Genomic DNA, 15,177 nt, shown 5'->3' with positions numbered 1-15,177 from the left:
AAAGACGCTAGACGTTGCTTTGCTACAATGTCAGTAGCCTATCTTTAGCTGCTAGCAAATGTCGAGTCTGACATCGGTGTCCGTCACCTGTGAGGCCCTTTCAACGGGGTTTTGTGTGCCCATCTCTTGGAAACACCTGCCCCGATCCTGCAATCCTGCCCGTGCAGTCTCACCGAAGTCATTGCAGCTCTGCTTTGATTGGTTCAGGGGTCTGGCCGGGGTGTTCTGATTGCCAGGGCATCACCTTAGCCTGTGCAGCAATCCTACTGTGACACCAAAACCAGCTGTGAGGTTATGACAAGAATTACCTAATAGGAACGGAGATGCATGGATTCCCTCTTAGCCTGTAACTTTTTCCTAATTGTTTTGTGTGCGCTGAGGACAGCATTGAACAAATTTGTAACGTGTTTTAGGCAATTTATTTTGGTCAATGTGCTAAATTTTCCTTGTCAAAGCTCTCGTGACTGTTTGTTTCTTCATTTCCAGGGAATTCATTTTACAGTTGGCTGGAAGGTAATGGTTTGTTTTGGTTTTTTTGTGAGTGATACAAAATGGACTTTCTGTGGGGGTGATGTGGGGAGCGGGGCATTAATTGCCAAAGCAAACTGTGATTAAATTAGATCTCTGATAACAGCAAGGGAAGGAAATTCAGACATTATTTTACATATCGACTCGTTTTCCTTTCAGGCCTCTGCGTAGAGAAGAGAGCGTTCTACAAACTCATTTCTGGCCTACATGCAAGCATCAACATCCATTTGAGCGCCAGGTACCTCTTGCAAGGTGGGTGTGACTTTCTGCCTTATTTCGCTAAGAGCCAGGCTGCTTCTGCAGGCAGCTGAGATGGGAATTGACTTTCACTGCTTAGTAAAATACTAGCTGGTAGCCCATTTCAGCAGGGTTTGGGTCCAGCTTCGCTCTCCTTCTCTTCTCCCTTCGTTCCTCTCATTCTTCCCTTATACACAGATGACAGCTGGGTGTGGAAATAAGACGCACAAGGTTCGGGTATGCAATTATCCAAATGCCTTTCAAAGTCTTAATTTTTAAAAAATTTAATTGGAAACCAAAGCCAAAAAATTCAAACCCTAAATTAGGCTCCTGAATCCGTATTTGGGCACCTGAATCAAAACATCCAGGAGTGCCTGCAGCTTGGGGTCCAGCATTCATTGCAACAAGAATTAAACAAGAAGCTCACTCTGTCTTCCTGCACAGGAAATCATCCCATAACAAAGATGTGTCTTTGAATTTTGCAATGAATTAATGGTTTTTGAGGGTAGGAATGAAGAGACAAAGGAAATTGGGGCATCAATCAATGTATGCTGAACTAAGAGATCAGTGGATTGGATACTGCTAAGGCCTCGCGTTCATGCAAATTACACCAGCTTAACTAAAGTTGTTTTAAAAACAGATTGAATTACCCAGGGGGTTGCATCAGTTTAGATATGCGTAGATCAGTTTAAAACGGTTTAACTTGATTTAGGTTGTACCTGTAAATTTACCAATATAAGCCAGTAAGACGATTTAAGAATGTCCACACAGGATTTTATAGGAAGTTAGGTTTTAAATCAGTATAAAAAGCTAGGGCAACTTTGTGTGTGGACCAGGTCTGAGTGTTGTAAACATTAAATTTAACATTAACCATGTGCTTGGCATAGTGGGAAAGAAGTTTACTGCCCAATTTTCAAAGCTACCCTTTCCCCTTTCTTCTCCTCTCTAAGATACGTGGTCGGGGACAAAGTGGGGACACAACATTACTGAGTTTCAGCACAGATTTGATGAAGTCCTTACTCAAGGAGAAGGTCCCAAGAGGCTCAAGAACTTGTATTTCCTCTACCTAATTGAGTTACGGGCAGTGTCGAAAGTTCTACCATTCTTTGAGCGTCCAGGATTCCAGTTGTTCACGGGGAATGAAAACCGAGACCGAGAAATCAAAAACCAACTGCTGGAAATCCTTCACCTAACCAAGTAAATAATGCTGGAAAGGGAATAGTGAGCAGCTATGAATGTCTTATTCTCTCCTCCTTAAAATGTTTTAGAAAATAAGATTTTTTTTCTGTAGTACGATGGTATGGGTCAGCTAATGATATTATTATTATTCCAGTGTACTCACAGTAGTAATAATACCTAGCTCTCACATAGAGCTTTTCATCAGTAGATCTCAAGGTGCTTCACATTCTTGTAATGTATTTAACTTCATAACCCCCCCTGTGGGACAGGGCAGTTCTGTTAGCACAGAGAGGCTAAGTGGCTTGCCCAGGTATTTGAATTCAAACGGTCAAACCAGGTACTAACCCCACTGTTTAATAGTTCAGGTTGTCTTTAAGCTTTTGCAGAACTGAGTTTAATAACTGTTGTCACTTCTGAAACTTACTTTCTATCTGACTGATCTGCGGAACTCTAGTACTAGCTTTACGTTTCAGTCCAAAATCATTTTAAACATCTAAAAAGAGATGGTCGTGGATATAGGGCAAGACTCTAATATTGGATGTATGGGACAGGTCAGTTAACTCAGATTAGAATCTGGCCCTCGGTCTCATAGAGGGAGATGCTGTAGTTCGTCAGTTTCCCATGCCCGGTCTCCTATTGTTCGTGACTGAGACATGGATAACTCATTTTTATTATAAAAATGAGGTTTGCTATGAGAATTTTAAGTACATACAATAGATTTAAATGATGAGATTCAGAGCCCAAATGACTTTTGAAAATGGAATTTAGACTCCTAAGTGACTTAGGTGTCTAATTGCCTTTGACTTTCAATGAGACTTAGGAGCCAAAGTGCCTAAATCAGTTGAATATGGGGTGTAAGCTCCTGTCACTTAGGGATTTTTGCAAATTTCACCCTGTTTGTCTTGCTTCAGGTCTTTCCCTTTGCACTTTGATGAAAACTCATTTTTTGCTGGAAATAAAAAGGAAGCTGCTAAACTAAAGGTAATTGTTCATCTTGTGCCCCCCTTCCTCAAACTACTTGCTGACAGGATAAAGTACTTCTCACGTTGGGTTATCAGACTGAATAGGACATCATAAGACATTGATATGCTTAAGTTACTAGACCAGAAATATCCAACTGGAGTAAACATATACACTAGTTTTCTTAGCACTTCTGATAATGGTAGAAAGCTCAGATGCACCACAAAACCTCTCTGGGAAATGGGTATATGTAGGGTACAGCCTGCCTGATAGAGCCCCTCATACCTGAAAGCATTTCCTTAGGCACTAACTAATCAACATGTGATTTTTAAATCTCTTACAAAACAACATTGTTACATGGTTATTATTTAAAAGTCCTACCTTTTTTTTTTTTTAGGAGGAATTTAGGCTCCATTTTAGGAATATTTCAAGAATTATGGACTGCGTTGGGTGTTTAAAATGTCGCCTTTGGGGAAAGCTGCAAGTAAGTCCAATAAGCAATTTGTTCTATTTGTACAGCGCCTAGCATCGGGGTCCTGGTCCATGACTGGGGCTCCTAGGTGTTACTGCAACATACATAATAAATGAACCCACTCAATTAAGATGACTGTTGTTTGTATTCATCTGTTCAAATAAAGTGATGGGAAATGAAGTTAATTTGCTAATCAAATGGCACACTTACTACTGTTTTGTTTTATACTGCACAGACTCAGGGCTTGGGTACGGCGTTGAAGATCCTCTTTTCACAAAAACTGATAGAAAACATGCCAGAAAGTGGCCCCTCTTACGGATTCCAGCTAACGAGACAAGAAATCGTCTCCTTCTTCAATGCTTTTGGAAGGTTAGTTTAAAATTCTGTGTGTTGCTTTTTTCCAATCTAAAATGTAAGGTGGTGCATACAAATAAAAGAAGTGTACTGTGATTAGTAACTGCAGTGTTAACTCTTTTTAACATCTGATCAGACTTCTTGATAATGACACTTATAAACTTCAGCTGATTGTTTTGATATTGTTTAAAGTAGGAATAAGCAACAATATTTTCTGTTTCATTTTCTGTGATTTAAAGTTAATGCTCAACGCTCTCATATGAAGAATTCAGAAGTCTGTACGAAATTGCATGCATCTGTTTTAGGAACACATTGTCCTTCAACAAAGGTACCCGTTATCAGGCCAGTTTAGCGTGGAGGCTGACCTTAAAGCTTCTAAGTTGTTTTAAAAGTAAATTGGTACATCTATTTGCAAGAGTTCTATTTAACAGGCATCCATCAATTAGGCTCTTTGGGAGCTGGGGAGGTTTGTTTGGCAGTAGCTGTGGAAAAAAGAAGCCTTTCAAAAGAAAGACGTTTTGGTTACACGCTGCCCCTTTGTTCTGTTAACAGGTCTGGAGTTCTTAGCTGGCTAACAGGTTTTCTGTGAGATTCTTTGCACCAAGTTGCTGGCTTTTAAAGTTTCGTAGTCCTGGTTTATAGCTAAATTAATTTCAAACCAAGCCTGTGAGTTTTATCCCCTGTAACGCCAGTTGGTAGCACATGGCAGGGGGAAAACTCCAGGGTAAATAAGTTGGTCTGGAAAACATTAAGCACTTTCCTCAGCGGGTTGACATTTTTCAGCTTGTGCTGAGAGGCAAAAAATAAACCACCCAGTGCTGCTGCCATCCTTTTTAAAAGGGAGTTCTGGCTACTGCAGTTTGCTTTTTAATGTGCGGATTTAATGGTACCTTAGAAAACAGCTTGTATGAAACTGGGAGCACTCCACAGGTGAATATTTCCAAAGGAAGCTGATTCATGACACTGAGATTCTCTCCCCCCCCCCCCCCATGTCCTTTTATGTGCTAAAGTACCATGAAGGAGTGGCAACCCCAGTATGAAGCTATATCCAGCAATAAGGGGCTTTCATTCCACTTTCTCTTCCCATCTATATGGGCTGGAAGTGCTTTGTAAAACAAACATTTAACTACATCAAGACAAACTGAAATGTTCTTTACTCCATCATATGTTTGTAAATGACCTTCAAATCAGCTAGTCGGTATCCTCTATTTCAGTGGTTCCCAAGCTGGGGTTCATGAACCCCTGGGGGTTCACTAAATGTTACAGGGGGTTCTCGGGGGGGGGGGAATTCCCTAATGGCGGACAGAGCTGTCCCTAAGGACCCCGGGCAGCCCGGAGCCCCTGGACTTCCAAGAGCTAAGCAGATCAAAGCAAGCATATCTATCACACTGAGGAGATATAAACTTCAAGTCTCCTTATAAGAAATGGAAAGGGAGGTGGATATTTTTTGCTGTTTTTTAAATTAAATAGCCAGCTAGTATTGTTTTTAAAATTATTATGAAGAACAAGTTTAAGCTTTGTTGTAACGTGTGTTGTTTGCCTGGACTGCTCAAGACCTGAATGCTTGTGTAGAAGGAACTCTTTGAGTGGGCTTCTTAAATACCTTCATGCTGTTTCACATCTGATACTCCTTGATGAAACATAGGAGCCTTGTCTTATAACAGGTTTATTCAAAGTGATACAAGCTATGAAAGTGAGATCTTGGAAGAGTGTTGCCGTTTTCATAATGTAATAAAAATACTGTAATGATAAATAATTAATAATAGTGTGTAATAAGCATGTCATAAAAGCAAATTTTGTATTTCCAAGATCACTGCTTTTATAATTTATACTCAGGTAAAGGAGAAAATCCCTGGAAATATTCATTTTTAGGAGAGGGTTTGCGCGACTTGACATTTTAGTGAAAGGGGTTCACAGGTTGTTAAAGTTTGGGAACCACTGCTCTATTTGAAACGAGAATACAATGAAGGAGCATACATTGCTGTAAAAATATGGGAAGTTAAGCAAGGGACTTGCCCTGGTGGTTTTCTCACTGATGCCAAACCTCCAGTAGCGAAGTGCATTTTGCAATAAGATGACTTGGTGTGCGCAATTCAGAAACTTTTAAAATAAACACCAGTTTATCTGTAAGTTGTTTCAACAACCCCTCTGAATGGCTGTTTTAATTGTATAGTTGGCTTCATGACAACCTCTGTTGAGCAAGCGTATTTGACCACACCTTAGCTAACGTTCTATTTATGAAGGGTCCGCTTCTCTTACCATGATTGAGAACGTATAATAATTTACATCTGGCTTTAAAATGAGTCAGCAAAACTTGTTTCAGTTCCATAATCCCTTTTAACATGCAAAATCCTTAGCTGCAAGAACTGTTTTCTAATGTTATTTGCATTTATAGAAAAACATTTAAAATGAGACCTTTTTTGTATTTTAGATTTCTCTTAACTTTTTTCCTCCATTCTCTTGCATACAGGATTTCAACTAGTGTTCGAGAGCTGGAAAACTTCAAGAACTTGTTACGAAATGTGCAGTGAATTTGTCTGACAGAAAAAGACTTTGATTACCTTTTTTATTCTGTTTTCTATAAAACAGAGGAAAATCAGATTTCCTTCATACTTCAGGCAACCGAAAAAGGAAAAGACACTGGAAGAACTCTTCACTTTACAGAATGATTGTGTCAGTAACCTGCTGAGACCAAATCTTTTGTACAAAGAAGCTGCTTTTTGTAACGGGGTGGGGTGGGGAAGAAAGATTTGATTATGTGTAAAGTAAAATGATCAATTTTTATTTTTTGAAGATAATTTTGAATGGTTGACTAATGATTAAATATGTGCTGCACTCCTTCTTTGGATAAAACTTACCTGTTTTTGTCTGCCTTTGGAAATTGACGGTGTTGGTGAAAATGTGACACTGGACAAACACAGAAATACAAAATACACATACAGTAACTCACTAGCGGTTGTCTGTGTTCCATAGTTTCTTCCAGACGCCAGCATTTAAGTTGTTTTAAAGGCAACATTTTGTGAGGGTGTAAAATAGAAAAACTCTTCCCTTGGTACAGTCCTGGGGCATACTACAGTGTAGCTTGGAGGATGCACCTAAACTTCATGGTTGATGCTATATAAAGGACAACTGCTCTGTGTCCCTCTAAGAGTTTGTCTACAGGAGAAAGCTGCACCAATTGAACTAAAGGTGTGATTCTAAAGCAGTGTGGGTGCACTTTATTTCAGTTTTAAACCAGGCTTGTTGCAGTTTAGCTAAAGTCAGTTAGGAATCAGTTTGAGCTAAACTGCTATAAGTGATCACACAGAGGTTTGCATTAATTTAAATCCATTTAAAAAACCAAGTTAAAGTGAAACTGGTGAAACCCTGTGTAGACAAAGCCTAAAACAGTATTTTGCTCTGACTACACTTTCCCCTTAACCCTATTTTAGAAGGGTAGTTAGAGTACAATGTGCTGAGTCTGATACTCCTAGTCAAATCCAGAATGGTTCTGTACAAATGAATCTCAGTGCATCAGCAATCACTGCAGGTCTTAAAGGTTGCCAGACACTTCTTCCCCAGAGGCTGAGATGAGACTTTTACATCTCCCTCAGCAGGTGAGAAATTTCTAGTATAATTCCCGGGGAATTACAGACCAGTCAGCTTAACTTCTGTACCTGGAAAGATAGTGGAGCAAATGATTAAGCAATCAGTTTGCAAATATCTAGAAGATAATAAGGTGATAAGTAACAGTCAGCATGGATTTGTCAAGAACAAATCGTGTCAAACCAACCTGATAGCTTTCTTTGGCCTTGGCTACTCAGGACTTCCCAGCGCTGCTGTGAAGCGCGAGTGTAGTCGCGCCGCCAGCACTGCGAGAGCTCTCTCGCAGCGCTGTATATACTCCACCTCTCCGAGGGGAATAGCTTGCAGCGCTGCAGGCTCTGATTACACTGGCGCTTTACAGCGCTGTACTCGCTGAGCTCGGGGGAAAGGGGGCGTTTTCACACCCCTGAGCGCAGCAAGTTGCAGCGCTGTACAGCGCCAGTGTAGCCAAGGCCTTTGACAAGGTAACAAGCCTTGTGGATGGGGGGGAAGTGGTAGATGTGGTAGATCTTGACTTTAGTAAAGCTTTTGATACGGTCTCACATGACCTCATAAACAAACTAGGGAAATGCAACCTAGATGGAGCTACTCTAAGGTGGGTGCAAAACTGGTTGGAAAACCATTCCCAGAGAGTAGTTATGAGTGGTTCACAGTCATGGTAGAAGGGCATAACGAGGGGGGTCCCATAGAGATCAGTTCTGGGTCTGGTTCTGTTCAGTATCTTCGTCAACGATTTAGATAATGGCATGGAGAGTACACTTATAAAGTTTGCAGATGATACCAAGCTGAGAGGAGTTGCAAGTGCTTTGGAGGATAGGATTAAAATTCAAAATGATCTGGACAAACTGGAGAAATGGTCTGAAGTAAATAGGATGAAATTCAATAAGGACAAATGCAAAGTACTCCCTTTACAACAATCAATTGCATACATACAAAATGGGAAGTGACTGCCTAAGAAGGAGTACTGCGGGAAGAGATCTGGGGGTCATAACAGACCATAAGCTAAATATGAGTCAGTATAACACTTGCAGGAGAAAAAAAAAAAAAAAACAACCTAATTCTGGGATGTATTAGCAGGACTATTGTAAGTAAGACATGAAAAGTAATTCTTCTGCTCTACTCTGCCCTGATTAGGCCTCAACTGGAGTATTGCGTCCAGTTCTGGGTGCCACATTTCAGGAAAGATGTGGACAAACTGAAGGAAGGCCAGAGAAGAGCAACAAAAATGATTAAAGATCTAGAAAATGTGACCTATGAGGGAAGATTGAAAAAATTGGGTTTGTTTAGTCTGGAAAAGAGACGACCGAGGGGACATACCTTTTCAAGCACATAAAAGGTTGTTACAAGGAGGAGGGAGAAAAATTATTGTTCTTAATCTAAGGATAGGACAAGAAGCAATGGGCTTAAATTGCAGCAAGGCAGGTTTAGGTTGGACATTAGGAAAAAAACTTCCCGTCAGGGTTGTTAAGCACTGGAATAAGTTGCCTAGGGAGGTTGTGGAATCTTCATCATTGGAAATTTTTAAGAGCAGGTTAGACAAACACCTGTCAGGGATGGTCTACATAATACCTAAGCCTGTCATGATTGCAGGGGACTGGACCTCTTGAGGTTCCTTCCAGTCCTATGATTCTACATACCAACAAGGTGCTGGGAAAAGGGATGCCAGGGTTTGCCCCAAGAGTGCTATCTCTGGGCCCTGGGTTTCATTCTCAATATGCCTTACGTTGGCTAGTATGTGTCTGAAGTTTGGATTTCCCACAAGCTACTCTCAGGATGGGGGAACATTCTTCTTCCCTGCTCCACCACCTGGCATGTACAGGGAAGAAGTGTTCATGAGCACACGTCTCCTCTCTTACTCAGTCTCTGAGCAACAGCATTGTGCCATTCAAGATTTGTACTGGTTCCTAGCTCTCCAATAACTGCAACAGGTCAGACAGTATGTTTCACTCTGGAAAACTGAGCAACTGTAGGGCCTGAGTCCTCCACCATTGTTGGTTGGAAAAAGCAATTCTTTCCCCAACCAGGAATGCACTGAGAAGATCTTTGTCAAGTGCAGAGCCCCTACTCTCACTCACATTTTTTCTGAGCAGCAGCAGTGGCAAAATTGGGTAGAACCTGCTCTGTTCCCCTCCTCTGCTGCCAACCCTCAACGTTTCCTGCTCATGACAGCCACATGTATTTTTTTTCAAGCCCTGGATTTTAACTAACCTCCATCACATCTGGCAACATCCACCACTGGGTTTCATTGTCCAATGCAACCAACCACTGGTTAAACACAGTTCCTGGAAGGAAATCACCTCAGTCTTTCGCTGTTTGATGATGGCAGCAGCGGCTAGGGTTATGTGCCAAACTCCACTCCCTTAGGGAAAGGGAGGAAAACGGGTGGATTTTGTTAAGTTACCATCAAGTTTTCTGCTGTCAAGTTAGTGATGAGCATGCAAGTTCTGTTCTACCACCAAGAGTGGGCCTGTGTCATGAGTAGGGCAGGCTGCTTCTATGCAACAGCCACAAATCATTTTGATTTCCGTCGCTAGGCAATGCAGGAAAGGATGGACGTGGAATGCTCTTTGAGCCAAGAGCTAAGCCCAGCCTTCGTTATATTGACCATGTTTAGCAGGGTAGTGTCACTGGGCTAGGTACTGTATCAGCACAAAGTTGCAACAGGCCCTGCTCTGGAGAGCTTAGGATCTAAATAGGCCCAATAGGTGGGATAGGGGAAAACACATGAGCAGCAGGAGGGTGGCCACGGGCAAGGTAGTGCCATGATTTATGGGGGGGGGGGGGGATTTAGTTAGGAAGGGATCAGCAGAAGAGAGGGGACCATTTGAAGGAAGCGGGACTGGGCAGGGGAGAAGAGACAGAGGGTAGGTGTGGAGTAAAGCTGAGGTGAAGGGACTGGCGGGGGAGGGAGATGGTTGGAACAAAGAGCCAAGCAGCCCAGGGCAGAGAAAGTCTAGTTAACTTTGTAAAAAGTTCTCAGTGTCTAGAGGTCCCTGCTGCTACTGGTTGGAGTCCCCAAGATCACAGGCAGGGAGGTGCCAGCTGGGTGCTAGTTTTCCCCTAGAGGGAGAGGGGGGCTGAGGGTATGGGGGACCCTAGCTGGGTCCTATTTTATCCCCTCTCACCCTACACAGCAGTCCCTGCTTTGGCTGCTTCTGGCAGCTTAGTGCCAGGGCTGGCTCCAGGCCTGGTTGGTCTCTGCACAGTTAACGAGCAGGGAAGCTCAATGTGGTGTTCTTCGTGGAGTGCTTGCTCATATCCCTGCCAGTTAGATGTGCGTGCGCGGATGTCGGAAACTGTTCCCTAGCAGCTACCGGTCGGGCCAGCTGTGGAGCCCCGATATGGCGCTCTATATACGACCCTGCTGGCCCAACCCCCCTTGAGTTCCTTCTTACCCCCAATGATGGTCGTTGGAACAGTGGTCTCTTGCTCACAAGTGCTCCACTAATCCCTAACTCTTCTACTTATCTTTGTATATAGTTACCCATTGTTAGTTAATTGTCCTGTTTAGTTGTTAAGTATAGTCTTTAGCAGTTGGGGGTGGGGGGGAGAGACGGGCTGGCTTCAAACCCTGTAGCTCCTGCAGCAAACCTCTGCCCACAGGCGACCCCCACGACTCCTGTCTTTGTGTCTGGTGCAAGATCTGCAAGGCCTTTAAGCCTCGCAGGAGAAAGGAGAGGGACATTTGCCTGAAACAACTCCTTATGGAGTCTCCCCCTCTCCCCCCAATGCCCAACAGACACACCTAGGGTGCCTTGTCCACTCTCCCCTTGGGTGTGTTACTGGCCTAGTAGGTGCTGCCCCCCCCCCCCAGCCTTTACTGGCTGTGTGTTTGTCATGCCTGGCATGTTGTCTCACCCCCAAAATGAGTTTTAAGTGCATCATGCTACAGGGCCCAGAGCCTCCACCTACTCATCTGCCTTGTTACAGCAAAGGGTGGGTTAGAATCAAGGCTGGGTACAAGGGCCAGAAGTATGTTCCCCCGTAAAGGAAAACTCCATTCAAGCGTGTCAGCTGCTCTGCTATCATAGCTGGTGCTTACGAACTGGGGAGAGGAGTGCTAGAGCCCTTTCCTCCTACGTTCCAAGGGACAGAGATGGAGGGTTGCAGGACAGAATAAGAAGGTGGGGGTAGGAGGGGTGAGAAGCTATGTCAAGGGTAGTTTGCACCTCCCCTTGAGGAAGGCCAGACTCTCACTCCTGCCCACCCATCTTCATTCTGCTTCGTGCTGCAGCCACACACATCTCTGTATCTGTCACAGGAGCAGTAGTCACTAAGATGCCCCAAGTCACCTCGTGGATTGGCAAGTTACAGACTGGGCTATGCAAATATCGTATGCTTGTGGTTTTCCTGCATCAAGAGGCACTTGACCCTTCCAGCCGATCCACCTTAGGACAGTTACCCTACAAGATGTGGATGGTGGGTGCCATGGGGAATGCTTGTTAAGGAGGCTGAGACCCAGATAGTAGTATCACTTTCCTCAGTTTTCAGAGTAGCAGCCGTGTTAGTCTGTATCCGCAAAAAGAAGAGGAGTACTTGTGGCACCTTAGAGACTAACAAATTTATTAGAGCATAAGCTTTCCTGGGCTACAGCCCACTTCTTCGGATGCATATAGACCCACGAAAGCTTATGCTCTAATAAATTTGTTAGTCTCTAAGGTACCACAAGTACTCCTGTTCTTTTTCCTCAAGCCAGAAGATTCCTCTTACACACACACACACACACACACACACACACACCCTAGTGCTGCATTCCTGCACAGAGATCCAGCTTCCACTCACTTGCTAAAGGGGCACTCATCTAAAGGCTCTGAGTGCCCCTTTAGCAAGTGAGTAGAAGCTGGATCTCTGTGCAGGAATGCAGCAATAGGGGCGGGGGGGAGCGCACAGGGGAAGAACAAAGAGAGAGAGAGAGAGAGAGAGAGAAATAACGTGGCTTTAAATATTTTAAACTGGGGTAGAGTCCACTGATCAGTGGACAAGTGATGCAGAGACCCCAGTTGGCAGAACTCAGCCCAGATGCCCATAAATAGCACAGAAGAATTTTTTATTCAACATAGTAGTGCTTGGTTACAGTTTAGTGAACAACAACAAATAGGTACATTCATTGGCCACAGCTTCCTGTTGCAACCAGCTCTCAACTGGCTACGAAGCAGAGAAACAGTTAAACCATTACACACCCACACACACACACACAAAAAATGGAATGAAAGGCAACTATGCATATAAAAGTCATTGTACACGTCAGCTATAAATTACTTCAGTAAAACACAAGACCGGCCCCAATCTGAGCTGTCGGAGTTCGGAAATTAATGGCCATCCATACAAAGTAAGAAAACCCCAACCATTTGCTAGTCACTCACTAGTACATACTTAAGCAACGAGACTCACGGCCCTGATCTGTGACTCTAATGAGAGGAAGATCATATTGTCGTTCTGTGCGTCAGTGCAATATGAACAATGAGCCAGTAGCCCTTTTTTTTTTTTTTGCGCAACACTCCCTTCCCGCCAAAGGAAACTTAAAGTGCTCCTAGTGCTTTGGACTTTTTTTTTTTTTAAAAATTATTATTATTAAAGCAAGAACAGGGGCCAGTGGCTGAACTTTGCGTCTTTGGTGACTTATGGGAGGGGAAGAGAAGGGCTGCGGCTGGAGTTCAGGTCCCTAGCTCGTTTCACCAGAAGTCAAGCGGCGATCAAGACAGAGCAACTGGTTTCGGAATCCCAGCCTAGGCAATGAAACGGGTCGTACAATGGTAGCTAAAATAAAAGTCCTTTCAGCTCAAGTATTAGAGCGAGAAGGATCCAGTGATCTGTCAAAAATAGTCTCCGCGCCTTTAGAGGAAAGAGCACGGGTTGCCTTGGTTTTGGACCAGTGAGCAAAAGAGTAAAATGAGGACATTAGATTACCCCCTACACCTCAAGCCAGCTGCTCAGTTTCTGGGTGGGGGGGTTATACAGAGAGAGGGGGTTCAGAAGTAGCTCTGTAACAGCAAGGATGTAGATAGGCTCACGGTGCGCTCAAATGTTCTTTCCCACACAGATCCTAGGCCTGCTCCCATGTCTCCACTACCTTCTTTGAGAAGCAAGAGTTTATTCTTGGAAAACGTGTGTGTGTGTGTGTGTGTGTGTGTGTGTGTAAGTAAAAGAGACACCCCCACCATATAGCTGTGAGCCTGGGAATCAGCATTTTAAAGGCTAGACAGTCACTTCAGTCATGTTCCATGTGCCAGCGGTGTCCCCACTAGACACTTCCCCACTGTCCTATAGACTATGTGGTCCTGTTCAGTCCCTCAGTGAAGTTTTACTCTAACATCAAATCTTAATTCAAGTTTAAAAACAAAGCACACCCTTGGAAAGAGCATGCAGTTGATCGGCAGGACCAGCTCCTGCCATCAGCAATGTATGCCAACCGTTTCCAGTTTAAGCTTCTAAAGGAATGCTAAGGTGGAGAGATCCAGGGGAAGTCTACTACAGGCTGGAGATAGCAGCTACCCTACACTGCCCAGAGCAGCTTTGCCATAGAGGTATGCTTTTCCTTGTAGGAGCTACTATCCGTGTAAACCAACAGTGTATAAAAGAGCTAACTTTAGAGCCTAATCCAAACCCCTGTGCATCCTTATGGCCATGTCTCGCTTTCCAATTTTGAATAGGGTGCTTTTGGACACAGTTAAAAAAGTGATTTAAAGGCCAACATCCTGCCAGAATAAAATCCTGGATGTTAAAAAACTACACATTCCATTAAATGCTTCTCACTCACTAGACCCACCCTCCAGTGCACACCCTGCAATGAGATGCCAAAATTTATCTAATACTTCAACGCGGGGGGCCCCCCCAGTTCAGGGCACATTCCACTGAATGTACTGTAAAAGCAGTGCAATGTCATGGGACACTTATTCCTCAGACACAGTCTGAAGAGACAGGAAAACTAGAAGTTTTGAGGCAGTCCCAAATAGTGGCATGCAGGTACCACACTGCAGGCTTCATGATTTCGGTCAGAGAAAGCGGCCATGAAAGCGAAGAGAAGTTTCATGTTCTAAGAATGACCTCTAGTTTATATACAGTCAGGTTAAATATAAAATTGCTATTCTCCCCCAGGCAGATTAAGCACTGACTCCACTAGGGAATGCAGTGTTATGTATGGGTTTGGGCCAAAATACAATGCTCACGCCACTCTTATGCAGACTGACTGCTAGGTTTGCTTGAAGAAGCCACCTTGCATGGCGCATGCCTCATTGCCACATGTTCTCTCTCCAAGCTTAACAGTAACCACACTCATTCTGCTCGCTCGAGGTGGCATTTTTTTGTTTAAAAGAGCAGAGCTAGTTACTGTTCAGTGACCTTCGTGCTAGTAGAAGCCATTGAGCTCAGGCTTTCAAAAGGCCTTTGCAACACCCATGCTTGAAGGTTTGCTTTAACCCACAGTCCAGCTAAGAGTATTTTAGTAGTCCGCTGCCGTGAGGACCGAGTTAGAGTAAGCCCACATCCCCAGCAAAGAGACACAACATTTGTCTTGTGTGAATATGGCACATTATACATTAGGTAACTTTCTTCATTAGTGTAAATCCCACACAGTTTCTCTGAAGAGGGTGCGTTTGTCCTTGGAGCGGATCAGGTCGCAGAGTGCAGCACGGCCTACGTATTGACGCGCCCGTCTTCGCAGGACGACTGCACCTCTCCCAGCTATGGATGTGCAATTAAAAGATGAACATGGAACAGATGCGGGCTGTTCCAAAGGGAAGTCAGAGTGTGAGGTGTTCCTTCAGAACGTGCAGATAAAAAGTGCAAATACGCATTTGATGTTGGTCTAGTGAGTCAGCTCTGGTGCTCCTAGCTGCCAGCGAGCATCTTGAGAAGACTGGACA

The 15,177-nt window shown here is 43.7% G+C and overlaps 1 protein-coding gene across 1 annotated transcript in view; it reads left to right on the top strand.

The window, feature by feature from the left end:
• ERO1A (endoplasmic reticulum oxidoreductase 1 alpha) overlaps positions 1-6,601 on the top strand; it is a 31,636-nt gene extending 25,035 nt beyond the window's left edge. The window contains exons 10-16 of the mRNA XM_065402914.1: positions 487-513; positions 688-780; positions 1,716-1,962; positions 2,856-2,925; positions 3,302-3,388; positions 3,612-3,745; positions 6,201-6,601. Coding sequence (XP_065258986.1) covers positions 487-513; positions 688-780; positions 1,716-1,962; positions 2,856-2,925; positions 3,302-3,388; positions 3,612-3,745; positions 6,201-6,261 — 719 coding nt within the window. The 3' untranslated portion in view covers positions 6,262-6,601. The remainder of the gene's footprint in view (positions 1-486; positions 514-687; positions 781-1,715; positions 1,963-2,855; positions 2,926-3,301; positions 3,389-3,611; positions 3,746-6,200) is intronic.
• The last annotated feature ends 8,576 nt before the right edge of the window (positions 6,602-15,177 follow it).

Source organism: Emys orbicularis, chromosome 4 (genome assembly GCF_028017835.1).
Source record: "Emys orbicularis isolate rEmyOrb1 chromosome 4, rEmyOrb1.hap1, whole genome shotgun sequence".
NCBI lineage: Eukaryota > Metazoa > Chordata > Testudines > Emydidae > Emys > Emys orbicularis.
This window is presented reverse-complemented; position numbering and strand designations above follow the sequence as displayed.